We start from the raw sequence: 23,076 nt of genomic DNA, 5'->3' as shown, positions 1-23,076 counted from the left end.
AAAGCACTTTCCTTGGTGCCCAAGGCCAGCCCACTGCAGCTATAATCGGCCAATCCTCCCGAGTCCTCTCATTTAAATGAGAAAAATTTATGGTTGTTTGTGTAGGCTTCACGCCAAGCCTGTTTCTCTGATAAGCTTCTCTGGTGTATTTGTGTCTCACATCCGATTTAGAGTCCTCTGAATACTGGAGACAGCATTCCTGGGATACTGAAAATAAATTAAAAACACAACGCTGGGCTTGGACAGAGGAATGGGAACGCTTTTGACGTGGCCCAGGCACTAAGGGCTCTTGGGAGCAGTGCTGGGAAAGCAGGCTTTTTAAAATCTTGCATTAGTCCATTTATTTAATGATATATAATCCTCAAACTGGTCCCCCATAAACTGTAAATACGCATTATTTGAGCAAGTAATTAGTTTCAGTAGCACGCGGTAGCAGCTGTATGGTTTGGCTGCCAGACACTGCAAGTGTTTCCTCCAGCAAGTGCATCTCTTTGTGATATAACATTAATTACCAAAAGATTTACAAAACCTCTCACTTCTCCGGTACTTTGACCTCAAGATCTCCACATAATTTCAAAATACTGAAAGCAGCACAATATCACCCAGGTGAGGGAGGTGAGAAGGATTATGTCCACATGGGCCAAGCCAGACAGGTGAAGTGATCTGCCCAAGAGGACAAGGAAGCCTTAGCAAGTGGAGCAAAACCCTGTCCTCTGCCTCACGGGGCTGATGCACCCCTTGGTGACCACCAACCTACCAATCCTCTCAGCTAAGAATTTTTCCTCTGTTGCTCGCCAGTACTCTCTGCCAGAAGAAAGCCTCAAAGACAGACTGCTGAGGTTTGCTGCAACTGCATGTTTTATAAGCATGAAGACAAACTTTAACAAAAAAAAATCCTTTTTTTTTTGTACATGGCAAGATTCTTATGGGAAAGAGCTTTTCTAGACCCACAAGAAATCAAAGCATCCTTAAGATGAAGAGTGGCAGTGGAAACCCTTGATCTGTAAAATGAATTTGCAAGGTAAACCCAGGCTGCTTTCTGGTGAGAACTTTATTGTGTTTTCAGGCCATACAGACGACTCTCCCTGGAAACAAGCAGTTAACAAGAATTTGGGATGAGATTGTCACCCAGCCTGGACAAGGGGGCATGGGTGAGGAGCAAAGCCAGAGCTCTCCTGTCAGACAGCATGGGAGGTGAAGGTCACAGAAGCAGCAAAACCAGATTTCCTCTTCATGCCATGTCCTCTGCTAAGAGCTCCAGTCCTCGTTAGGCTGGGCTTGCAGAGCGGGACTGAGAGCTGGCCTGGCAGGAGGGGAGAGGTCCTGTCCCTGCACTGGCCCCAGGGAACCAACAGCAACAAGTCCAAGACTGGAAACAGCAGGAACACAGGTAACAGGAATAAGAATAGAAAACTATTTTGAAGTTTGGAGGAGGAGCTTTGCTGGTGAGGCAGGACAGACTGAAGTTTCCATGGCTGGAAAGTGGTATAATCCTGCCTCCTTGATATGGGGATGATGAGCTGCCAGCAGTCCTTAGATGCTGGGAATTCCAGGAAAAGACTAAGATATGCATAACAAATCAAAATGGGAAATTACCAGGGTACAGTAAGACTTCAAACAGTGCCAAAGGCAAGAGGAGCTAACCATTTTCTGGAGAAAAAGGTACTGACATGCAGTTAAGATCTTGACTAAAGTCATCCATTGTGCCTGTTTGAGATGGAAAACAAAAGATGCCCACACAGAAATAATAAGAAAGTTTGAATTCTTCAGTAGCAGAGCAGACACATCAGAGCAAATGCAGGCAGAAAGAAGGAGAAAGACAACAACGTAGGGGATGGAAAACTTCCCACAAGATGCATCAGAGACAAAAACTGAAGTTCAATCCTTCCAACACACCAGGAGAACAATCAGGTAATGGTGGCCCATAGACCCTACTTTGGTCAGTCCAGAGCAGCAACAATGAGATCAGCTCCAGGGCAAAGGAAAGGTGCAGAGTCCCCCAGTGACAGAGAGGATCCAGGTGATACGGGGCTTTAGGGTAGGCTAAACACAGAGAGCCTGAACGTGTTTGTGTGCATGGGTAAGTTTTGTATGAGGACAAAGTATACTGAGACAGGCTCCAGGAAAGAAACCATCAGTCGGCTGTGGGCAGGACAACAGATTCCCTGAGTGCTGAAGGACAAAACTGATTAACTGCAGGTGTGGACACAGAACTGACTTATTGTTGAAGAAGGGATGATGACCTATCTTACATAAGAAATTATTTCAGAGTTTAGTTTGCAGGTTTAGTTTTCAGTTGAGCAAAGATCCAGGACATCACTAAAGCATTTTCCGCACTAGGGAACATACACAGGGACAACATACAGGAGAAACAGATCAATAGAGTTACAGGAAACCAGCCCTGTGTTTCTCCCTTAATTCATTCTCTTCTTCACTTTTTCCTTCCACCTGTTTTTTGGTAACACTTAAAAATTACAGAACCTGGAAATGGGAAACAGAAACATCTGTTGACAACGTCAGTGACTTGCCTGTGCTCTGTTCTGGATTATCTGGATTTCTTCCGTCTGAGAGATGAACTCAACAGCAGCCCAAGGGAGTCTCCTCTTGTGTAGGAACTGAGGTCTGTTCCAAGAAAACATTTTAAATGGGCAGAGGGGAAAGTAAAAAAGGAAAAAAAAAAAGAGAAGAAGGAAAGACTGAACACCCAGAAGATGTAGGTTTCAGAGAAGACAATCAAGACCTGCAGATAAAAGATGCCAATAAGGAAACAGGGAAATTTGTTACTCTAGACAAAGGTGACATTTCAGACCCACAAAACTATGTGAAGAAGTGATTAGGTTCTCTGGAGTTTCTACAGAAATAAAAAACAGAGACAGAAACCTTGTTAATTACAGCGTATTTTTTGTACTTTATGTGTTTTCCAACCCCTGAAACGATCACAGGTGCAATCAGGGATTGGTTCCACATTATGAACACAAAAATATTGTGGAAAGAATGCATCTCTGGTCAGTCAATCAAGTTTCCATCATGAGTTGCCAGGCAACCCCCACCAATTAAAATAACCATCAAAAGCCATCTATTTCATGCTGGAATCATTAATAGCAGAATGCACTGACAACCTTTCAAGCAAACAAGGAGACAGAGACAAACCACCAGCCAACTATTGATCCCATACCCTCTGATCATCAGAAGCAGGGAGTGCAAGCATTTCCCAGTTCCCTGTCAGCCAATACTGATCCCCACCACCTTTCCCTGGCACTGAGCCTCCAGCTCTACCAAGGCTGCCAAAGCAGCTCTCAGAGTGACACTGTACCAAGACATACACTCCCCCAACCAAAACAAGCTTTAAGCACATGCATCTTCAAGTGTCTGGGATGTCCCCATGGCACTAAGGCAATCAGATGAGACACCCCTAAAAAACCAGGTTCTCTCGTAGAGCTGAACTAAGTTTAAATTAGTCACAGAATTGAAAACATCTCATGACATAACATTTACAGCATAGTCTGTAGCAGGGACCCAGCAATGGACTGCTTTATTTCAAGCCCAGCACACAGATCAGTGCCCTGCTGGGCCAGAGTTACCTGGGACAACAGATAGCAAGGCAGAGAAATACAAAATGCCTCCTAAAATGTAAAACCCAACTACATAAATTTTAAATAAAGGACAGTTTCCTGTGTCTACCCCATCTCAAACATTTCTGATGACCCTTTTCCATCCCATTATTTTTGTTCTTCTGGGATATTACCAGACTAACCACAGATCAAGATAAAACATTTTTCTAGCACTCGGTACCCAAAGGTACTTGGGCTGTTACATGGGCTGGTATCCAAGTTTTACTTTTAATTAAATTTATTATTACATTCCTTTGCTGAGACTCAGTCATGGCTCAGAGTCTCGCACAGGGGAGCCCAAACCATGTGAAGCCAGCTGTCATCTCTGCCATCCACTGCCTCTTTCTACAGTGAGCACCTCCCTTTCCTGAGTCCTGCACTGGGGGTTGGCTGGGACTGCTACTACAGACAGACTTGAAATAGCTTTATCTGCCTGTCCTGATAGGTTTTAAATGGGAAATGTGGGGCTGAGCACAGGCTGTAACTCATCCCAGAGATGCAGACTGACTCAGGCAGAAGTCTGCCCTCCTGCAGCAGCAGCAGGAGTCATCTCAGTGACACATCTACACCAGCCACAGTCAGCAGCACAGACACCAAATCCTTCCTCATAGCCAACCTCACGCCTCCGCACAGCGCTCGGCTTTTCCTGGGAATCACATCTCCAGGTATCTGCCCCACACGCATCAGGACCTGCTGCCAGCTCCAGTTATGGCTTGGAAACCACCAAACACCCAGGTGGCCACAGACTCAATCCAACCACGGGCCGGAGTCGTGGATGAGCAACAATGGCAGGGTGTGAGCTGAGAGGGTCGGCAGGGAGGCACCCACAGCACAGCACTGAGTCACTGCTCAGCTACAGACCAAAAACCCCAACATTTCAGTCTGCTCCAGTCCAACAGCATGTGGTTAGAAAACTGAAGGGAAAAGTGCACAAGGACATGAGCTACCCAGCAGCCTGTCACTGCGTGGCCCCTCCAGCAATGCCCATGAGCCCCTCTTCCTTCAGGGCTCTTGCTGGGTTTCCTTGGTGCCCAGAGGAGTTGCACAAAGTGGCTGCAGAAAGATGAACAGATACTGAACCTGCAGCTAAGTCAGGGAACAGTCGGTCACGAGGGACCAAGGGTTAACCACTGACACTAACACATGCATTTGTACCACTGTGATTACCAACTCTAACACTGGTGGACACACACTGCAGAGCTCATAGATTTGACACTGAATTTTGTTTTATTTTATGTGAAAGTCACATTCACAGACAATTTAATTTGCAGCTACAAAGCACGTACTGGCAGCATGCAATTTCGATGAGGTGACTCATGCCAAACTTATAAATACACTGTGGGGACAGAAAAAATGTGAATTGAAAATGAACCTTCCACTGGGAATTTGGGTGTTTTAAAAACTCACCAACTGCTGTAAATATACACTGAAGGGACAGCTTCCTTAAAATGTTCTGTGCCCTACTACCACCAAGAGCAAACAAAGGTTCAACTTGGGGCAGCAAATACGCAAAAGACCATTTCCAGTGTCACAAGGAATTCTCCGGGACATGAGCAACCTCCTATTAATAGACATCTACATCTAGTAGTACTGAGTGGCCTCAGACAGAAGTGAAAAGGCAGGTTGTGACTGTGACCATGAACTGACTCCCTTTTCCCATCAGCTGGGGGCATGGGCTGGTGCAGAAGTGCCCTTCATAGCCTCGGGGTAGTAATAACAATACTCCCACTGTGGTTGTTCCACTTGGGCCTTTGAAACCAGCAGCTGTGTCAGCCCTCCCTGGCATCCCCCCCAGAGACCTCGATGAGCTTGTGAAGGCTGGACAAAGGCAGCAGCACTGCCCATCATCACCTAAACTGTGACACCCTTATGAGCTGTCCCTCAAAATTCAAAGTGCTGTCTGACCCCTGTGAGTGTTCCAGGTTGGCCAACAGCCACCAGGTGAGAGCTGCATCCCTTCAGATGCCACAGTTTGCTTTAAGCTTCTGGTTGATCTTGCCATGATTTCCCGTGCCTTAAAACCGCAGCAAAAGCTCCAATTAAAGATGAATGGCATGCTCAAGGATTTGCCTTCACACAGGAGAGCAGAACATGGTCCTGGTTTTTATGGTGAAATACATCTCAACTTTGAGAGTAGAGGCTTCAAACCCTTAGCTCTGCAAAGCTCATTCCCTGACCATCTCTTATACCCCATGAGTAACAAACAGAGAACTGACAGTCCTCACTGTAAAGATTTATCACTGCAGTTTCTGCCATCATTGCCACTGGATTAAAATTTTCAGCCTGAAAAGACGCTGTGAACAGCATTATGATCTGCAAACTGAAGGTGCCTGCCTGTTAAGTTATCTTCTTTAATGAGTATCAAACAGAATCCACTAATTCCTGCAACTGTTCACCTGCACTTAGATCACACAAGCTATCTGGCATTATAGCAATTACCCTTCAAGAAATCCTGTCATGCTCTGAAACACTATCAAGAGGAATTAGATGATGAGCTTTTCAGGCAGATATTTTTCAGCTCTTGTCTTCCATTAGCAAAATCTGCAACTGAACTCCTGCCAAAGCCAAGGTTTTATACTTAACAGAAGGCACAGAGTATGTTGTTGCCTGAATTCATGTCTGTTATTTAAGATTCAGCAAAACAATTTTACATACGAGTAATAGAACATATCTAAACACATTGAAGTGCTTTGCTGAATCAAGGCCTAAAAGAGATTCTGTTGGTGTCAGGGCTGAGAGAGAATTTGCATTTAAAAACCATCCTAACAAGCTTCAGTTGTTTCCTCTAAGAGATTGTGAATAAAGATCAACATTGAAATACCTGATCTCAGGAAATCAGATCACTTTGGCTTCTACCTTACCTGAAGAGAGTTATTTGACCTCTGGGAAAAAAAGCTATCTGAGGAGCATGGCTTTAGGCAGAAGGCTGTAGGGGTTTACAGAGATGTGGCAAAAGTCTACTGACAGAGGCAGGATGTGAGATGCTGAACTTGCTCAGTCATGGGAGCAAGGCTCAGCCATCCAGAGCCCACTGAACACAGGCAGAAAAGCAGCACATAAAACATGCCCAGCATGTCATCTACTCTTCCTTTGCATTTTAATTCTAATCTCACTTACTGGTGAAATCTCCTTTTTCTGAGGAGATCCTGTACACTCTGAATCAATACATTACTGAGTTGTCTTCCCAAAGTTGCCAGAACTAGGAAGACAATGAAGACATTTACCATCTGAGCATTTTACCAAAATGTCTAGAGGGGACAGAAGTCTCCTGTTTATTTACTGTGTACCTGAAATACTTCCTCTTCTTTTCTGCAGTCGTGTCCTCAAAGAGGGAACCACCATCACTGCAGGAGACCCCAATAACCCCCCTTCCATCCTTATACCCCTACAATGGCAAGCCTGGAGCCCTCCCAGAGGTGCCCATGGCTGAGAGTCTATTTTTGGGTCTCCACTTAATTACAAGCAACATAAACCCCCCAGCAACCATGTGATAAACAATGGTGGGAGTGGGAAAGGACAGCACTGGGAGCTCCTGGGAAGGCACAGGATGGCCTGGCTTGGCACACGCTGCCCACTTCAACCAGGACACCCTTACAGATGGCACCTGGCACAGAAACCGAAGGCAAACTCAAAGAAGTGCCTAAGAAAGGGCTCTGACTCAGGCAGAATTTCTACTTCTCTGCACAAGTGCACTTGTCTTTGCTGAGTTGAAAACACTCACTGCCAAGTGATGAAATGAGGCCTTGGAGGCTCCATCATTCATTATCACATTTCAGCCTGAGTGGTCTCCAAACCACAACTTTTCCCAAGGGTTTGAAATATTATTTTATTTATTTTTTAATTGTAGCTGGTTAAGTATTGAGCCCTTATCTAAATCAGATGTCTTCAGGTGCAGAATTATTGTTCTTTGGTCATTGCCTTTTATTTTCTACAGCCATTAGATTGAAAGTAAAACTGAAAACTGCTGGAGGTGAGCTCAGATCATTCTTGTTATTTGGGGGAAAAAAGACAGACTGAAAAAGGAAGGCAGTCTCGTACTCTTACTCTCACATTTCTGAGATGCATTCTGATGGCATGGCCAGGTTTTGGTGGTGGGGTGGCTTCTGTGAGAAGCTGCCAGAAGCTTCCCCTGTGCCCAGCAGAGCCAATTCCAGCCGGCTCCAGGACAGACCCACCCCTGGCCAAGGCTGGGCCAGCAGTGACAGTGGCAGCAGCTCTGGGGAACATCTGGGAAGGGGGAGGAAATCCCCGAGGAATTGCAGCTGGGTGACAGCAGTGGGAATTTGTGAGAGGAGCAGCTCTGCAAACCCCCAGGGCAGGGCAGGAGGGCCAGGAGCTGCTCCAGGAGCTGCAGCTGAGGTTCCCCTGAGCCCGGGTGCAGCCCAGGGAGAGGCAGCTGTGCCCCCGCAGCCCGTGGGGTCCAGGATGGATCAGAGATCCCCCTGCAGCCCCTGCAGGGCCCCACACGGCAGCAGGGGCTGCCTGAAGGAGGCTGTGACCCCGGGAACTCCACGCTGCAGCAGCTCCTGGCAGCACCTGTGGCCCTGTGGAGAGAGGAGCCCAAGCTGGAACAGGTTTGCTGGCACAGGGGACCCAGGCTGGAGCAGCTCCTGAAGGACTGACTGCACCCATGGCAAGGGACCAGGCTGGAGCAGCTCCTGAAGGACTGACTGCACCCATGGCAAGGGACCAGGCTGGAGCAGCTCCTGAAGGACTGACTGCACCCATGGCAAGGGACCAGGCTGGAGCAGCTCCTGAAGGACTGACTGCACCCATGGCAAGGGACCAGGCTGGAGCAGCTCATGGAGTTCGCTGTCTCCTGTGGGAAGGACCCCACACTGGAGCATGGGAAGAGTGTGAGGAGCCCTTCCCCTGAGGGGGAAGGAGCAGCAGAGACAACCTGGGATGAGCTGAGCACAGCCCCCATTTCCCATCCCCCTGCACCACTCAGGGGAGGAGATGGACAAAGCTGGGAGTAAAGTTACGCCCAGGAAGCAAGGAGGGGTGAGGAGAAGGTGTTTTAAGCTTTAGCTTTTATTTCTCGTTATCCAACTCTGATTTGGTTGTTAACAGATTTTTTTGTTTTGCTGTGTCAGTAACTGGTGAGGGATCTCTCCCTGCCCTTATCCTGACCCATGAGCCTTTCCTTACATTTCCTCTCCCCATCCAGCTGAGGAGGGCAGGGATGGAGTGGCTTTGGTGGGCACCTGGTGTCCAGCCAGGGTCAACCACTACATAAACATGCACAGGAACTACAGCATAGACACCAGTTTAGGCAGAGAGAACCAATGGACTTCTCTACTCTCCCATCAAAGACTCAGAACAAGCACCAGTGTTGTGATCCTCAGCCTAACAAAGATCGTTAATGACCACCCAATTACCTAAAGCTTGGCTCAACTTAAAACATTCTCCAAAGGGACATTTGGTCTTAATCTGAAAACAAAGAAGAATAGAGAATCTGCCACTTCTCTTGCTATTTTGTTCCAGGAGTTAATCATCTTCATTGTAGAAAAACTGTCTTTGATTTCCTATTTGAGTTGTGTAATTTCAGGCTCCAGGAAAGATCTCTCTCGTGTTTGTCTCTAGTACATATGAGACCACTTTCTAATGCTGTTTCATGGTCCAAGTCCTTACAACCTCCAGTCACATGTCCCTCCCATAACTTCAGATACCCAAGATACACTGGGCTCTTGTGATTACGTTTTCTCCTGCCTTTAATCATTTACTGAAGTTCTTCTGGGCCCTCTCTAGTTATTCTCATCCATCTAAAGGTGGGCACCAAACCTACAGCTCAGGATTCTCACATGGGTCCCAGCAACATCCCAAAATGAACTCCCAGTTCATAGAGTACAGTAGTGTAAGAAGTTCCCATTTGGTTGCTTGTCCAAGAGCTCCTGTAAAGCCTTTCCAGCATCATTCTCAAGGGTGCAGTTCCCACAGACAGGACTTGCATGCCTTGGTCCCAAGCTCTGGATCTACTGGCACTGGACTGAACCACTCTGGGTTTCCCATGGGTTGCACAGCCCAAAATATAGCGAGACACAAAAAGAGTTAATGCAACACCCTCTTCCCAGCTATGCTCACATTGATCCTATTTCAGAGCTGAGCTGAGAGGAAAAGCTCTGCTTTGGACTCACCCTTGAACACAGCTGAACCGAAGCTTTGATCAGGTGTTTGACCTGCCCCAGGCACTGCAGCCACAGCAGCAGCACAGCCCCTCTCCAGTGCCTAAAGAAGTGCCCAAACACTCCCCTTCCAACGGGGTTGTATTAGAGGTGAAATCCAAGCCCTTCTCACTTGTGAGCCATCCTGGTGGACGACAGCTGGGCCCTCCAGCCCAGGGCAGCACGGTGAGAGGCTGGAAGGACAACCTGGACATCTCCCTGTGCGTGTGGTGACTCACGGGGAGCTGCCTGAATCATCAAATTCCAGGGCATTGTGGGGTGGGGCAAACGATGCTCCAAGTGGACATGTCTCAAGCTGCACCACGGCCACACACATCTCTCCAGAACAGTCATAAAAGCTTGTTGTGTGTTTAAATAATTGAGTTTGTATTTTGCTGTTTAAATACACTTCTTGTCCCTTATACGTTTTCCTAAGGAACAGTGACCTGCACACAGAACCCCATGACAGCAAACATGCAGCCTGAGTACTGAAAACAACATTTCTGCCCCAGAGAGGAAGCTGGAATTCACCCATACAATTAGGTTAGGTTAATGCCGTGGACAGACATTATCTGATACACTGTTTTGTAATCCTTTGCTAAGCAGGATGCTGTTCACTTTGGGAGCCAACAAAACAGCTACTCACTTACTGTCAGACCTGAGCGAAGTCAGGAGCAATCCCTGAAGGTCTGAGATGAGTTCAACCCCACATCTGGTAATGGTCCAGAGTCATTTAGAAAGGTCACTAAATTCTACATTCAGGTTGAAGGTTTCTTTAAACCAATATTTATCAGTACAAATCTCAGGAGAAAAGACAACACTTCTCCTGTCAGAAGTGAACTTTACAATGTTCTTTTGATTATCAACTTATTTGGTTCTATGCCAATAATCCTCTACTCTTTTTCTAATCCTTAATTAATCCTTTTTATAAACAATCTGCGCTCAGCACGTTCTGCTCAGAATCAATCTTTTCCTGTGTATGTGTATCATAACAAGATCTTCAATATCCAGGCAAATATTTTCATATATAAGGAACCTCACTAGATGTGTATATAAAACAAGAAAAATCACCTGACTCCTGGAAATTGAGCTCTCACACTTCCCTTGAGCTTGGTGGGAATTTGTGAGCTCTCAGCAGTTACAGACAAGACACTGAGGAAGGAACTTAAGTTCGTAATGCCTGACTTAAGGCACACTTCTGAAACTGCTGCCCTGAATTTTCCATTTCCCCTGGCAAAGCCAGAACTTCCCCAAATCACACACAGAAACATCTCTTTCAGATTAAAAAGGAAACCTAAAAAGGTCCCAAGAATAGCAGGGAGCAAACAGTGATTTATCGTCTACTTTTCCCCTACAAAAATAAAATCTTGTAATAGCGTGAGACATTTCAACACACAGTTTCTATTTGTTCTTGTCACATTCAACCATAAGTGAACAATTTTTGAGCACTGCGCATACACAGAAATGACAAATACACATGCCTGACTAGACTTGCATTTGCAAATAGAAAGTGACAAAAATATGGTTTTCACTGCACAAATTTTACCCCTTTTTTCTATTAAAATGATACATGCACATTACAGTTCTATAAACACAAGCGATTTAAAGCATGTAGTGCTTCCAATAGACAGGTTGAAGCCATTTTGTAAATGCAGCCCTTCAAACAACCAAACACTACTTTTCTGGGCTGCTGCTTAGGAAAACACCATTGAACACTTACGGATGGCAAATAAAAAACAACTTTTGAAGCTGGAGCCCTGCGTGGGAATTTTTCCTAGGGAAGCAGGCAAGATGAGGTCTCACTTTGTACACTGTTTGCTAAAGGAATATATATTACAAAAGGAAGCCACATAGCAGGGGCATGGCAGATCTGACTTACCACAAGAGCAGCACGTGAAGCAGTTGGTATGATAGAGGTTACCCATTGCTTGGCAAGCCTGGCTCGCTCCATACACACCTTTTCCACATTTTATACAAATACCTACAAAGCAGAAAGAGAATCAAAGTTAAAATCCTCCACAGCTCCTAAAAACAGCTCCAGGCCATTGATTCACAGCACTCATGATGCCCCCCATCAGGCCTTAAATCAATGAGCTCCTCACCCTGAATAGATTCAAGTACCCAAGGGAGCAGTAGGCGGCTGCAGTGAAACAAATGCATGGAAATTAACCCAAAATTAAGGGGGGCCAAGCCTCTGCTGGTGTTCAGTGCAGAGAGACTGAGGCTGGCTACAGACAGAAACCCGGAGGAGGCAGGTGCCACCAGAAAGGACAGAGAAATCCACACACTCCCTGAAAACAACTCCACCAGCCCAAGAAATAATTCAGTGAGACCTTCACGACTAAATGATCCACCACATGACATTCAACCATCACTGATAAAACAATTCAGTCCAAACCCAAAAGACTTCTCCTTGGCCCTCTCCACAAAGGCAACATCAAGCGCGTTTGTCCGCAGTGAAGGCCACTGAAAAATGGATCTGTCAGTCACATTTAGTAATTAATTCCTCGTGAACAGAGGATGTAACCTCATAAACACAACCTGGCACCTTACCACACCAAACAGCAAAGCCTCTGCCTTCCTTATGATCTCAGGGCAGAAATTCTGGCTCACAGTTCTGCTTCAGTGGGGTCAGAAATTCAACTTCACTGCCCAGGCCTGCTCCTGGTGATGCCTGGGATGACTCCCATGGAGTCCTAAGGAGACCAAAGCACCAGGAGCCAACAAGTCAGTGGTTAGCTCTACACATGGCCGACTCACAGGAAGGTCATGCTTTCAGTAACTCTACAAAGAGGTTTTTTTGGGATGGTTTGGGTTTTGGGAGTATTTAAACCTATTTCCTCAAAGTTTTAAGAGTGGTTTGCCTGTGCGTTTCTTTCTACCTATGCATAACCCCTCTAAATTCAAACCCAGAAAGGGAGGTAATTCAAGGATCCCTTTGGGTCTGTATCCCTAAGAAGAAGAAATTAAACTCTGGGGAATCCATGTCCATCTGTCACACAATTGGGACTACTGATTCTTAAGTTCTTCTGAGATGGCCATAGGTCTCTATTCAATTCTAGCAGGACAGTCCATCAAGACAAGGCTGGTGATATTTTTTAAATACTACAATAGAAAATAAAAATGGAGACTTTTTTGCTTCAAACAACTCTACAGAAACTGCTGTGTTCCATGTGTTGTTTGAGGCTCTATTTCTACAAGTGCATGCACAAGCTGGGCATCAATCATTGGCACCAACAAAACTGCTAATACACCTAAGAACCTAGGAACTAGAGAACTACAAAACCAGGCTTTTATCTTGCAGAATTCTTCTTTACTGTGCTGTGAACATTCTAGGTAAGTACATGGAAAATAAAAATGCAAGTTCTTTGGGGGAAGATCAGCATATTATGAACAGGTGTCCCTCTCTTTTCCTGGGAGACATCCTCCCATGAACTTCTCCAGCCTGAGAGCCTCCCCAGGCTGCAGTCCTTTATCAGCTGCTCCAGCCTGGGTCCCCTGTGCCAGCAAACCTGTTCCAGCTTGGGCTCCTCTCTCCACAGGGCCACAGGTGCTGCCAGGAGCTGCTGCAGCGTGGAGTTCCCGGGGTCACAGCCTCCTTCAGGCAGCCCCTGCTGCCGTGTGGGGCCCTGCAGGGGCTGCAGGGGGATCTCTGATCCATCCTGGACCCCACGGGCTGCGGGGGCACAGCTGCCTCTCCCTGGGCTGCACCCGGGCTCAGGGGAACCTCAGCTGCAGCTCCTGGAGCAGCTCCTGGCCCTCCTGCCCTGCCCTGGGGGTTTGCAGAGCTGCTCCTCTCACAAATTCCCACTGCTGTCACCCAGCTGCAATTCCTCGGGGATTTCCTCCCCCTTCCCAGATGTTCCCCAGAGCTGCTGCCACTGTCACTGCTGGGCCCAGCCTTGGCCAGGGGTGGGTCTGTCCTGGAGCCGGCTGGAATTGGCTCTGCTGGGCACAGGGGAAGCTTCTGGCAGCTTCTCACAGAAGCCACCCCACCACCAAAACCTGGCCATGACAGCCCAGTACAACACCCTTTCTAGAACTGAACTGCTTCTCCTCAGAGCAGCATCAACCCACCATCAGTATGAGTTGAGGAGTGTGATCAGATTAATTGGGATACTGACAAGTTTTAAAAAAGTATTTTTCCTGTAGTACAAAGTCCAACACTGAAATGAAAAGACCATTCATTAAATTATGGGTTTTACTGGTGTTTATACCTTTAACTCCCCCATTTAATGTCATGAAGGGAGATTAGCCTTTCATTCAGCTAGCTCAACATCCTGGCACATTTTAGACTATTTGTCAAATAAAATGATAACTTTAAAACCCAATACATCTATTAAGATTTTTTAAAATCTTAAACCTGATTTCAGAAATTTAGGGAAGCAAAACCTGTAACTTTAACAGCTACCCAAGATAAACCTGTAAGACAAACTAAGTGCCATCCAGATCCATCAGGTTATTGCAAACATGTTAAGAAAATGCCAGTCCTCAAGCGAGCTCAGCCCTGACACAAGAAATGGGAATTTCAGAACATTTGTTGCCTTATTCAAGGCTGCCAAGTCTATTCATTTATTTGTAGCCAAATTTTATGGAAAATATCTGCTATTTGCCATGAGTTAAAGGTTAACTGATCAAAGATAGCTGTTGATTACTGTGGACACTGTGACTGGAAAAGGTGTCCTGTGAGCCAGCAGCTGCAGGAATTCCTCACTCCCAGCAGCAGCACAGAGCCCAGGAACCTGCTCGCTGTCCCAGCACACCCCAGGGGCTCTGCAGAGAACAGGGGGGCACAGCTGGAACAAGCCAATGTCACTTCAGCATCAGGCCCTGGCCCAATGTCTCAGTTCACTCTTGGCCCTGGGGACAGGGGAAGCCCCTTCAGAGCCCCCCAGCTCCCTGGGCACTCCTTGCCCACCTGTTCATGCCAACACTGGCAGCTACTGATAATGTGTCTGCCTGGGAGGTTATGCTGACAGAAGTACGTTTTCCTGTCTACATTTAATGCTATTCAAAGAAGAGCAGGTATCCAGTTTGTAACTCCGGCAGTTCTGTCTCTGAGCTCTTGTGCACAAATCTACTACAGTCCAAACTGCTTTGATAGATGAAAGTTATTACCTCATTTCTTTGCCATTGCTGCACTGAACCATCAGAAGCAAAAGAAGGATTTATTGTGGATGTTAAACATGCATTGGCCTCTCCAGGCAAGAGATTTCTTAGGAGCAGCTGTCAGTTTGTTAACTTGTTTTCTCCAAGAGAGCAGTCATTAACTCCAGGAATGAATGACCACAGAGATGATTAGCATACTAAAAAAGCGTATGTAAAATTCCAAAAGTGTATTTTGGAAAATATATATGCAGCTGCAGTGTGAGTTTAGTGTGAGCTCATAACTGCCTAGGAAAAGCCCTGATTACAGGGCTGCTCAGGTCTGCTTTTCCACTAGTCACAGTCCAGACTGCACACTGCAAGCTTCTAAAGCCCTGACATAACAGCTACATCACTTTTTCCCCCCCCAAATTTAATTCCAAGGCTTGTTAAACTGCCCATGAAGAATGTTCTGTTGCAGAGCAAGCATGTCTCGCTTCTGACACTTCCCTTGACATGACTTCAGATCAATTCCTGCCTTTATACGATTCCTTGTCCCCCTGACACCTTGATTCTGAGCAGTCAGTTGTACCCCAGCTCTTTAACACATCACCTGCTATGTTTCTGCCCAGGTTATCTGCTCTCCTACAGATCTGGTGTCTCTACCCAGAAAAAGACATTGCCAGATGTTGCATATACTCAAAGTCGCCAAGAAGGTTGGCTGAGCCAGGAGCACAGTGTCACAAGCAGTCTCTGGCTGTGGTGGACAGCTGTTCACACCCTCACAGAGTGTTTAACCAAACGGGACAGCAGAGACCGAACAAACACTCTGTGGATCAGAGCAAAAGAACACCAACAAAAATGGTACTAGAAAGAGAAGGAGCTCCCAGAGACTCCCTGCTGGACTCCAGCACATGGCCAGTGCTCCCCACACCTTTAACCAGTCCACTTCACTGAGCTTGACCACATCAGTGAGAACATCATCTCTGGACACAAGCCAGGCAAGCCTCCAGCACTGCATGGCAACAGAGCTGTCAGAGGCACGATGCTCTCTGGGTAACTCACACACCAGCAAACATGAGTATCAGCACCAGCAGAAGATCAGACAGGTATTTTCTGATGTGCTCAGTGACTTTGCTCAAGACTTGAGACCATTATAATTAGCAAAGGTATCAGCAACAACCTAGAGAAGACATTGAAACTATAGAATTTTTCAGCCTGCTTGTAAGAGTTCCTGGTAGTAGCCTTTGCATTACAAGAAGTTCAGTTTGGGACCTGTACATCAAATCCTGGAATGCTCTTTTGGCCATGCCAGTACAGGCTGCTGCTCCATACAGACTTCACCAGGCAGCCAGAATTAGGAAATCTGTACATCAAATCCTGGAATGCTCTTTTGGCCATGCCAGTACAGGCTGCTGCTCCATACAGACTTCACCAGGCAGCCAGAATTAGGAAAAGGGCTGTTAAGTGCAGTGCATATCATAGCAGATATTTAACCACCTTTTGGCCAAGCTTCGTCCTCAGACACATGTTGAATGCAGCCTCTGCCTAATGCCATCCTTTTGTAACCTGAAGGCAAAGGTTTAGCACAAATGCAAGGAAAATGGTACCATGTGGCCTCTCAACTCCAGCAGGCAGCAGCTGTGAGAGCTGGGAGAATCCAGCTACCACAGACAGAGCACCACAGCTCAGGGATGAGCTGCAGCTTTACTGCCTTACAGCCACACCGTATCTCCAGGATAACTGCTACATGCTGCCTACAGTAGGAAACAACCAAGCCCTGTCATCAAGAGTTATGGTAAAGCTAAAATTAACAACTAACACATGGCACAGATGACTCCCTCCCTGCCTCTGCAGTTCTGGGAAAAGGGCGGATGAACATCATGCTGGGCCACTGCAAAATCCCCTTTTCTTCTCAGACAGGAAAAGACCATCTCTACATAAGCCCCAAACAAAATCTTCCACACCTGCAGCCTTTCCATGGCACAGGGGCAGGGAAATGGAAACCTACTGCCACAGAGCAGGGAGAACAAATGAGGAGGGAAGCCTCAGCTCCAAACAAGAAGCCAAACTGCAGCAAGAGCTACAAGAGCAGAGGGCTGTGGAGGGGCTGCGTCAGACGCCTGCAGGTGCCCCTGGCCAGGGAAGGTGTTCCCACACTGCCTGCAGCCCGTGATCTCACACAGGGCATTGCTACTACCTGTAAAATGTGTTCTGCTAAGAAGCCAGGTAAACAGTGAAGCCCCAGAGCTGCCCTGAGCCCAGGCAGCTGTGCCACTGCTGCTGCAGTACCTGCTGAGCTCCCGGCAGCTCCCGTGCATGTCCTGGGCTGTGGCAGCTTGGGTCGCAGCGGTGACTTCAGGGGAGAAAAATGCTCCTCTCCTTCCAACAACCACAGGAGGAGGGATCTTCCAACACACACGTCATCCCTCAGTCAGGCGCAGATAGAAGACACGAGGCACCTGCACAGGGCAGAGCCAGGCAGGGCAGCCCAGGAACCCTCCCAGCCCTCGCCACCATGGGTAGCTCTCACTGCAGGGCTTTCACCTGTTACCTGGCAGACACCTTGCAAATATACCAAGGAGTCAATATCTAACACGAAACTAAATCTAGTACATACAAGTTATAAATAAATACAACCTGGACACGCCCAGCAGCAACATCCTGTGATGGGAATGATGGAGGGACTGCCTGGGTAAGCTACCAGCACTGCCTCTGCTCCAGGAAAGACACAAGGACTTAAATTAAGGTTGAAAATGACAGGCTAAGAAAAGTGAGAAAAGCTCAAGTAAATGTTTTAGGCTCCCCTGCCAAGCCCCAGCCCATCCATACCCGGCACCCCAACACCCAGGAGCCGGGAGGGGGCTGACTCCATCTGGCAACACAACTCCCAACTCCAGCCTGGAAGTCCCCATGTGCTCCCTGCACTGACTGTGCTGGAGAACACTAAACTGGAAGAACATGGGCCACAACACCTAACACAAATCCCAGCTTAGGCAAAGCAAGGCAAGAAGCAGCCTGTAGACCAGGAAACTTCTTGCTGTCACTGTTAAACCTTGTTGAGATTGCCCCCGACCTTGCTTTCCTCCTCAAGGAATAAACAATAAATGATTTAAGCCCTTGAGATACGCATCTGCTGACTTAAAAAGATCTCCATCACTTCAGGGCCTGCCTGCTACAGGAGGCTTTACTCAATTAACACACAGGAGGGATGCATGTGTAGAACTTTACTCAGAAAAATCAAAATTTGAGATTAATTTATGTTTGGTTACAAATGCAGCAAAGTTCACATTCACTGGAAGTTTTACAGAAGCAATGCTCTAGGTTCTGGAATGACTTTCATTACCTCCACTCTGCCTGTTACTTAACGAGGCTCGCATAGGACAAAGCTGCTGGGAGAGGTCATGGCCACAAAGGAAGGCACTGGGACCAGTTCCAGGAATGACAGTGCTGATCAGAGCACAGGAGCCAAGCTTTACCTGCCTGAGGGATTGGCGCTGCCAGCAGGACTCAGCCTAATCCTGCTTGCTCTGAAAGCAGCCATACATGCTGTCTGTTCTGCTTTGTCCTCAGCCTTCTGGGGTTTCAGATGTAGGGTGAGGTGATGGGCAAGTGTTTGGGAACAGAAGGCCACAGAAACAATTCACAAACACCACCCTCACCATCTCCCTATTTAGCAGCTCTGAGCCCAGGGCATGTCTGTGCTGGTGAATTAAACCAGCTCCAGGCCAGCACTGCCGAGTGGAGATGCCATGGGAGCCCATATCAGCTCTGATTAGCAGCTGCTGGAAACTGCAAGGCTTTTGTTACTGCTGCAGTAGATCCAGCCCATCGCACAGTGAAAGCCCAAAGCCAGCACAGCAAATGCTTATTGCTTCATATGAAATTACTGCTCTGAAGCATGAAATTACTGACACTATCTGCAGGATTCACCCCGCCCTGGCCGGGCTGGGCACCGCTGCAGAGCTGCCCTTTGTGTGGAGCCTCCCGACGGCACAAGGCCGAGCACGGCCCCATTGTTCCTGCACTGTTTTAGTTACACTGACGCTCGCTTTACAAATATCCATTCATCTCTCTGTCTTGATTTAGTGTGTGGCAGTTCCAGGGTGATTTATACTTCTTATTTGGCATTTAGAGAAAAATCTTTTGCTACTGAGGCAGTGAAGTGGAAGACAGAGGAGTTCTCGTGGCTGCTCCACGGGCTGTGCCACTGTGGGTTGCTTTGTCTGGGATTCTGAACTCAGCTGACTCCTCAAGGCTCATGCTCACACTGACAACCACAGCACAAAGGGGATTTGCAAATAACTTTAGCAACTAAAGTATTAAGCAAAAACAGTGAAAAAGATCCTGTTTCTAAAAGCACCTTGTGATGACTGAGATTATCAATGCCAGGAGACACACGCAGCTGGGGTGGTAAAGGAGAGCACCACTGGGAATGAATAACTTGGAGGGAAAAATCTGTAAATCCCTGTTCTACTGCCCCTCCACTGCTGAATACCTGAGTGTCTTGCTGTGGACATGAGCCCTCTTACAGCCCAGAAGGACCAGGTCAGCAAGGCCCTTCAGCTCAAACCACACTTATTCTGCCTGGAGCACAGTGAATGCAATCACATTCGTAACTCAGCCAATTGAGGAGTGTTGAATTTCTAGCAGAGTGCAGTAGCAATCCGGGGAGGATAGGCTAGGGCCAAAAACTGGAGCTTGTACAACTGCTGGCAGAGGAGGACACAGCTCCACAGCCAGAGACTCGGGTGAGCCCAGCACACACACAGACACAGGTAGGGCCCAGAGCCAGCAGAACTGAGCGATGCTCCTGCAGCTCCTGGTTTCAGTACAGACAGATCAAATACCAACACCCGAAGCTCCACAGTGCTCCTGGGCAAATGCCCACCTCGGGGAGCTAGTGTGAAGCACTAGGGGCATTCAGGCCAGCTCTGTACTCAAACTGACTGAGGAAGAGGGCAGACCTTCACACCGCACATCCCAATGTAATGGGCAACAGAAGAAGTGGCAGTTCACAGAGGGTGACAGAGGAGATTTTCCAAAAAAATTGACTTGGTTTTTAAATAGCATGAATACTGCAATTTATACCAGTTGCTGGTTATACCAGCTGGAGATCACCTGAGCTCTGGGGTGACATGTTTGCCCATGTCATTACTCCAGACTTTGGCACAAAGCAGGTCAAACAGTAGACCTTCTATGTTTTATTTAAGCTTTTATTAAGTTTTGTTTTCCAGTGACAGGTTTACAGACATTGAGACAGTTTTATTACAGCAAATAAACAATAAACTGAATATTTAAAGCTCATATCGCTATTGCCTTTCCTTTCTGCTGATGCCACACATTAACAATAGTGTATTTACCTACACAGCACAGATTTTTTTCTATGTAAGTGACAGTGTTCACAGTACAGAACCAGTCAGAAAACCTACTGTACCAGCCCTCTTTTCCAGTTTTGATGTTCTTAGTTACCTTTAGTCTCTGTCTTGGCCCTTTTCTATAGTGAATATGAGTCACTGACACCGCTGTGGTCTTCAGAGAAAAAACCTTCTGAGATGACACAGAAAAGACAGAATCAATTTAAATACTTCAGCTTACAAAAATCCGTGCAACCAGGTAACAACACTGATACTGAAAGCACCAATGATGCAGCCCAAATACCCTGAACTCCACAGCATGTCAGAGCTGCAAACAGAGCTGCACAGACATCAAGTTGGAGAGACTTTTCATTACATTCTCCTGACATTGCATGTATGAGTCATCACTCTAATATATGGCAGAAAAAGGTCATATACTACAGCTGCCTTCTTTGACATATTTAAAATGGGTTATGATTAAACACGGAGACTAGTCTAAAAGTTTCCAGGTGCACTTTCCTATTTTCTTAGATAACGGTCTATTTCCAGCACGAGCATGACAGTCTGGAAAAGGCATGGAATTACGTAACCACACTTGGTTATAAACTCAGCAGCTCCTTCCACAAGCAGTTCCCAGCCCTACATGGACACCACAGCCCCACAGTTCCAGCACCCACCCAGCAAAGGTGCTGACACCTCTCCATAGTTCTCACCTGCCCCAGGGAGGTTCTTCAGCATTCCCAGAAGCATAAATAGGTTTGCTTAAACACAAACATACATAAAGGCAGGTATTATACCAAGCTAATATTTAGAAAGACTGAACTATTCACTTAAGAAAAGCTGGAAGTGACTTAAAAATCTGTCACCTCAACCCTCTGAACGAGACTTTTTCAGTCACTTCAAGTCCAGCGACTCAAGGATGCTTTGAGAACATCAGGAGAAGGAATGTACCTTCCTGTAAGGCACAGGAACAACCATTTCAGAAAGTAATTTGCCATAGGTTTCTCCCACCTTTAGTCAGGAAGGACTTCAGTTCTGACGTACTGGCAGGCCTCAGCTTCCCCACCTTGGTGACAGTGAAAAGCTGTCTCCTCTGCAGCTGTAAGGCTCAGCCCAGGGAGGTGCTCAGTGCAAACACTCCTCCACTCCACTCAGACAGGAAGATGCTCAGACTGTAAGAAAAGCCTGTCCTGATCTAGCAAGTTAAAAACCCTTGGGACAGCTGGTCAAATACAGCTCAAACGACATGTAAACAGGATATTCTAATTTTGCCTCCTCTACCTTGGGGAAACAGCAACACTAAATGCTGTAGATGTAGGCTCATTTCCTGCCTCTGAATTCAACTGGGGGGAAAAAGGAAAAGTTAGAAAATCAACATGCTGCCCATGTGTTCAGCTGCTCTCCAGGGCAGACTTAAGGTGGGCATGGGGTTGCTCCAGGCTTTTGTCAGACTCCAGTCTACAATGATTCCTGCAAGAAGGCAACTCTGAGCTTCCCATAACCATGAGAGGACCTGAGCTCCATTCTCACCTTCAGGGACTTACTCCCCCCAGCACCACCCAGAGCTGCAGGAGTGGACAGGCCTCATTCTGACTGACACTGAACCTTCCACTGACACGGGCAGCAGCACAGGAGGCCATGTTCCAACATCTGAATAAATCCAGCTTTACAGCTCTTAGTACCATAAAAAGAGATGCCACACAGTGTAAAGTACTGATAGTTAACTTGATGTTGGCGGGATTTCTGCTAGGTCAGGTACCTTCTGTCTGGACTGCTTTGACTTTTTGCTGGATCAGGTATTGTCAGTCCTGGATCAGGTAACAGTCTGCTCTCCAGAAGCTGGAATGAACTCCAGGGTATGTGGTCTGTCTGGCTAATTCAACACAAATGTGAACACACACTTGATCCACATCCAAATAGTATCAATGAATGATCCAGAAAGGCACAAATACTACTCTCAGGACCATCCCTCTCCCCTAGTTTGACCTAGACTGTCATCTTGACACAAAACGGGAGCAAAGTGGGTACCAAAGGGCAGAAATTGGAGGGGAAAAAAAGAAAAACCCATAGTGCTAATTTTCTCCAATGAAAAAAGTGTGAAATGGGCATAGTCACAGCACCCAGCCAAGAAGCACATGTTGGCTCTGCTTATGCCCTCAGTTATGAGCTGTGTCCCAGACAGTGACAAACCACCAGCCAGAGCTGGCAGACTGAGTCTAAAAGCACCCTTTTCTTGCCTTTTTATTACCTTTTCTGTTCTCACAGACAGACCAGTGACACAAGTGTCTGGCTGCTCTGCAAAACCTGGGCACTGAGGGAACAATATCCAAGACACTGACTTAGCTTGGAAAGGACCTGGCACAGAAGGCAACCCCCACCTGTAACAGGGTTTTGGCATCATCAGCTCCTTTCACAACCTGCCCACTGCACCTGCAGCCAAAGCTTTGGCCCACAACCCCTACAGAGAAACCTGCAGCCGCTCAGCTGCAGGGCTGAGCTGCTGCTAGTAAAGAACACGTGTCCTGCAAGAGCACTTGGCACTGAGATGCAAACAGGGAAACACTCCTGGCCTCAACAGCTCCTGTCAAAGAGCAATTTGCTTGAGGGGGAAAGGATTTATCTTTGCTAATGATCACTGTGCACAGTGCTGGCACTGGTGCCCAACAAGAGCACTAAACAGCAGCCACCCAGCACTGCAGCACCCAGCCACACACCAGAGAGGCCTGTCCCCAGAACTACACTGGGTGCCTTCTCCACGCTCACCTCACTCACCATCTGCATGCCAAGATAGCCAGGCATCCTCTTTTTAGGATGATTTTTGGAAGATGGACTCTGTTTGGCATAAGCTGGATGCCAGAC

At 47.0% G+C, this 23,076-nt stretch overlaps 1 protein-coding gene across 1 annotated transcript in view; it reads right to left on the bottom strand.

Annotated features, from left to right (window-relative positions):
- The window catches only part of LOC104687399 (WT1 interacting protein), an 84,535-nt gene that overhangs the window by 40,902 nt on the left and 20,557 nt on the right, over positions 1-23,076 (bottom strand). The window contains 1 exon segment of the mRNA XM_039558146.1: positions 11,655-11,756. Within this exon segment, the coding sequence (XP_039414080.1) occupies positions 11,655-11,756 (102 nt within the window).

This window comes from Corvus cornix, chromosome 11, assembly GCF_000738735.6.
Source record: "Corvus cornix cornix isolate S_Up_H32 chromosome 11, ASM73873v5, whole genome shotgun sequence".
NCBI lineage: Eukaryota > Metazoa > Chordata > Aves > Passeriformes > Corvidae > Corvus > Corvus cornix.
This window is presented reverse-complemented; position numbering and strand designations above follow the sequence as displayed.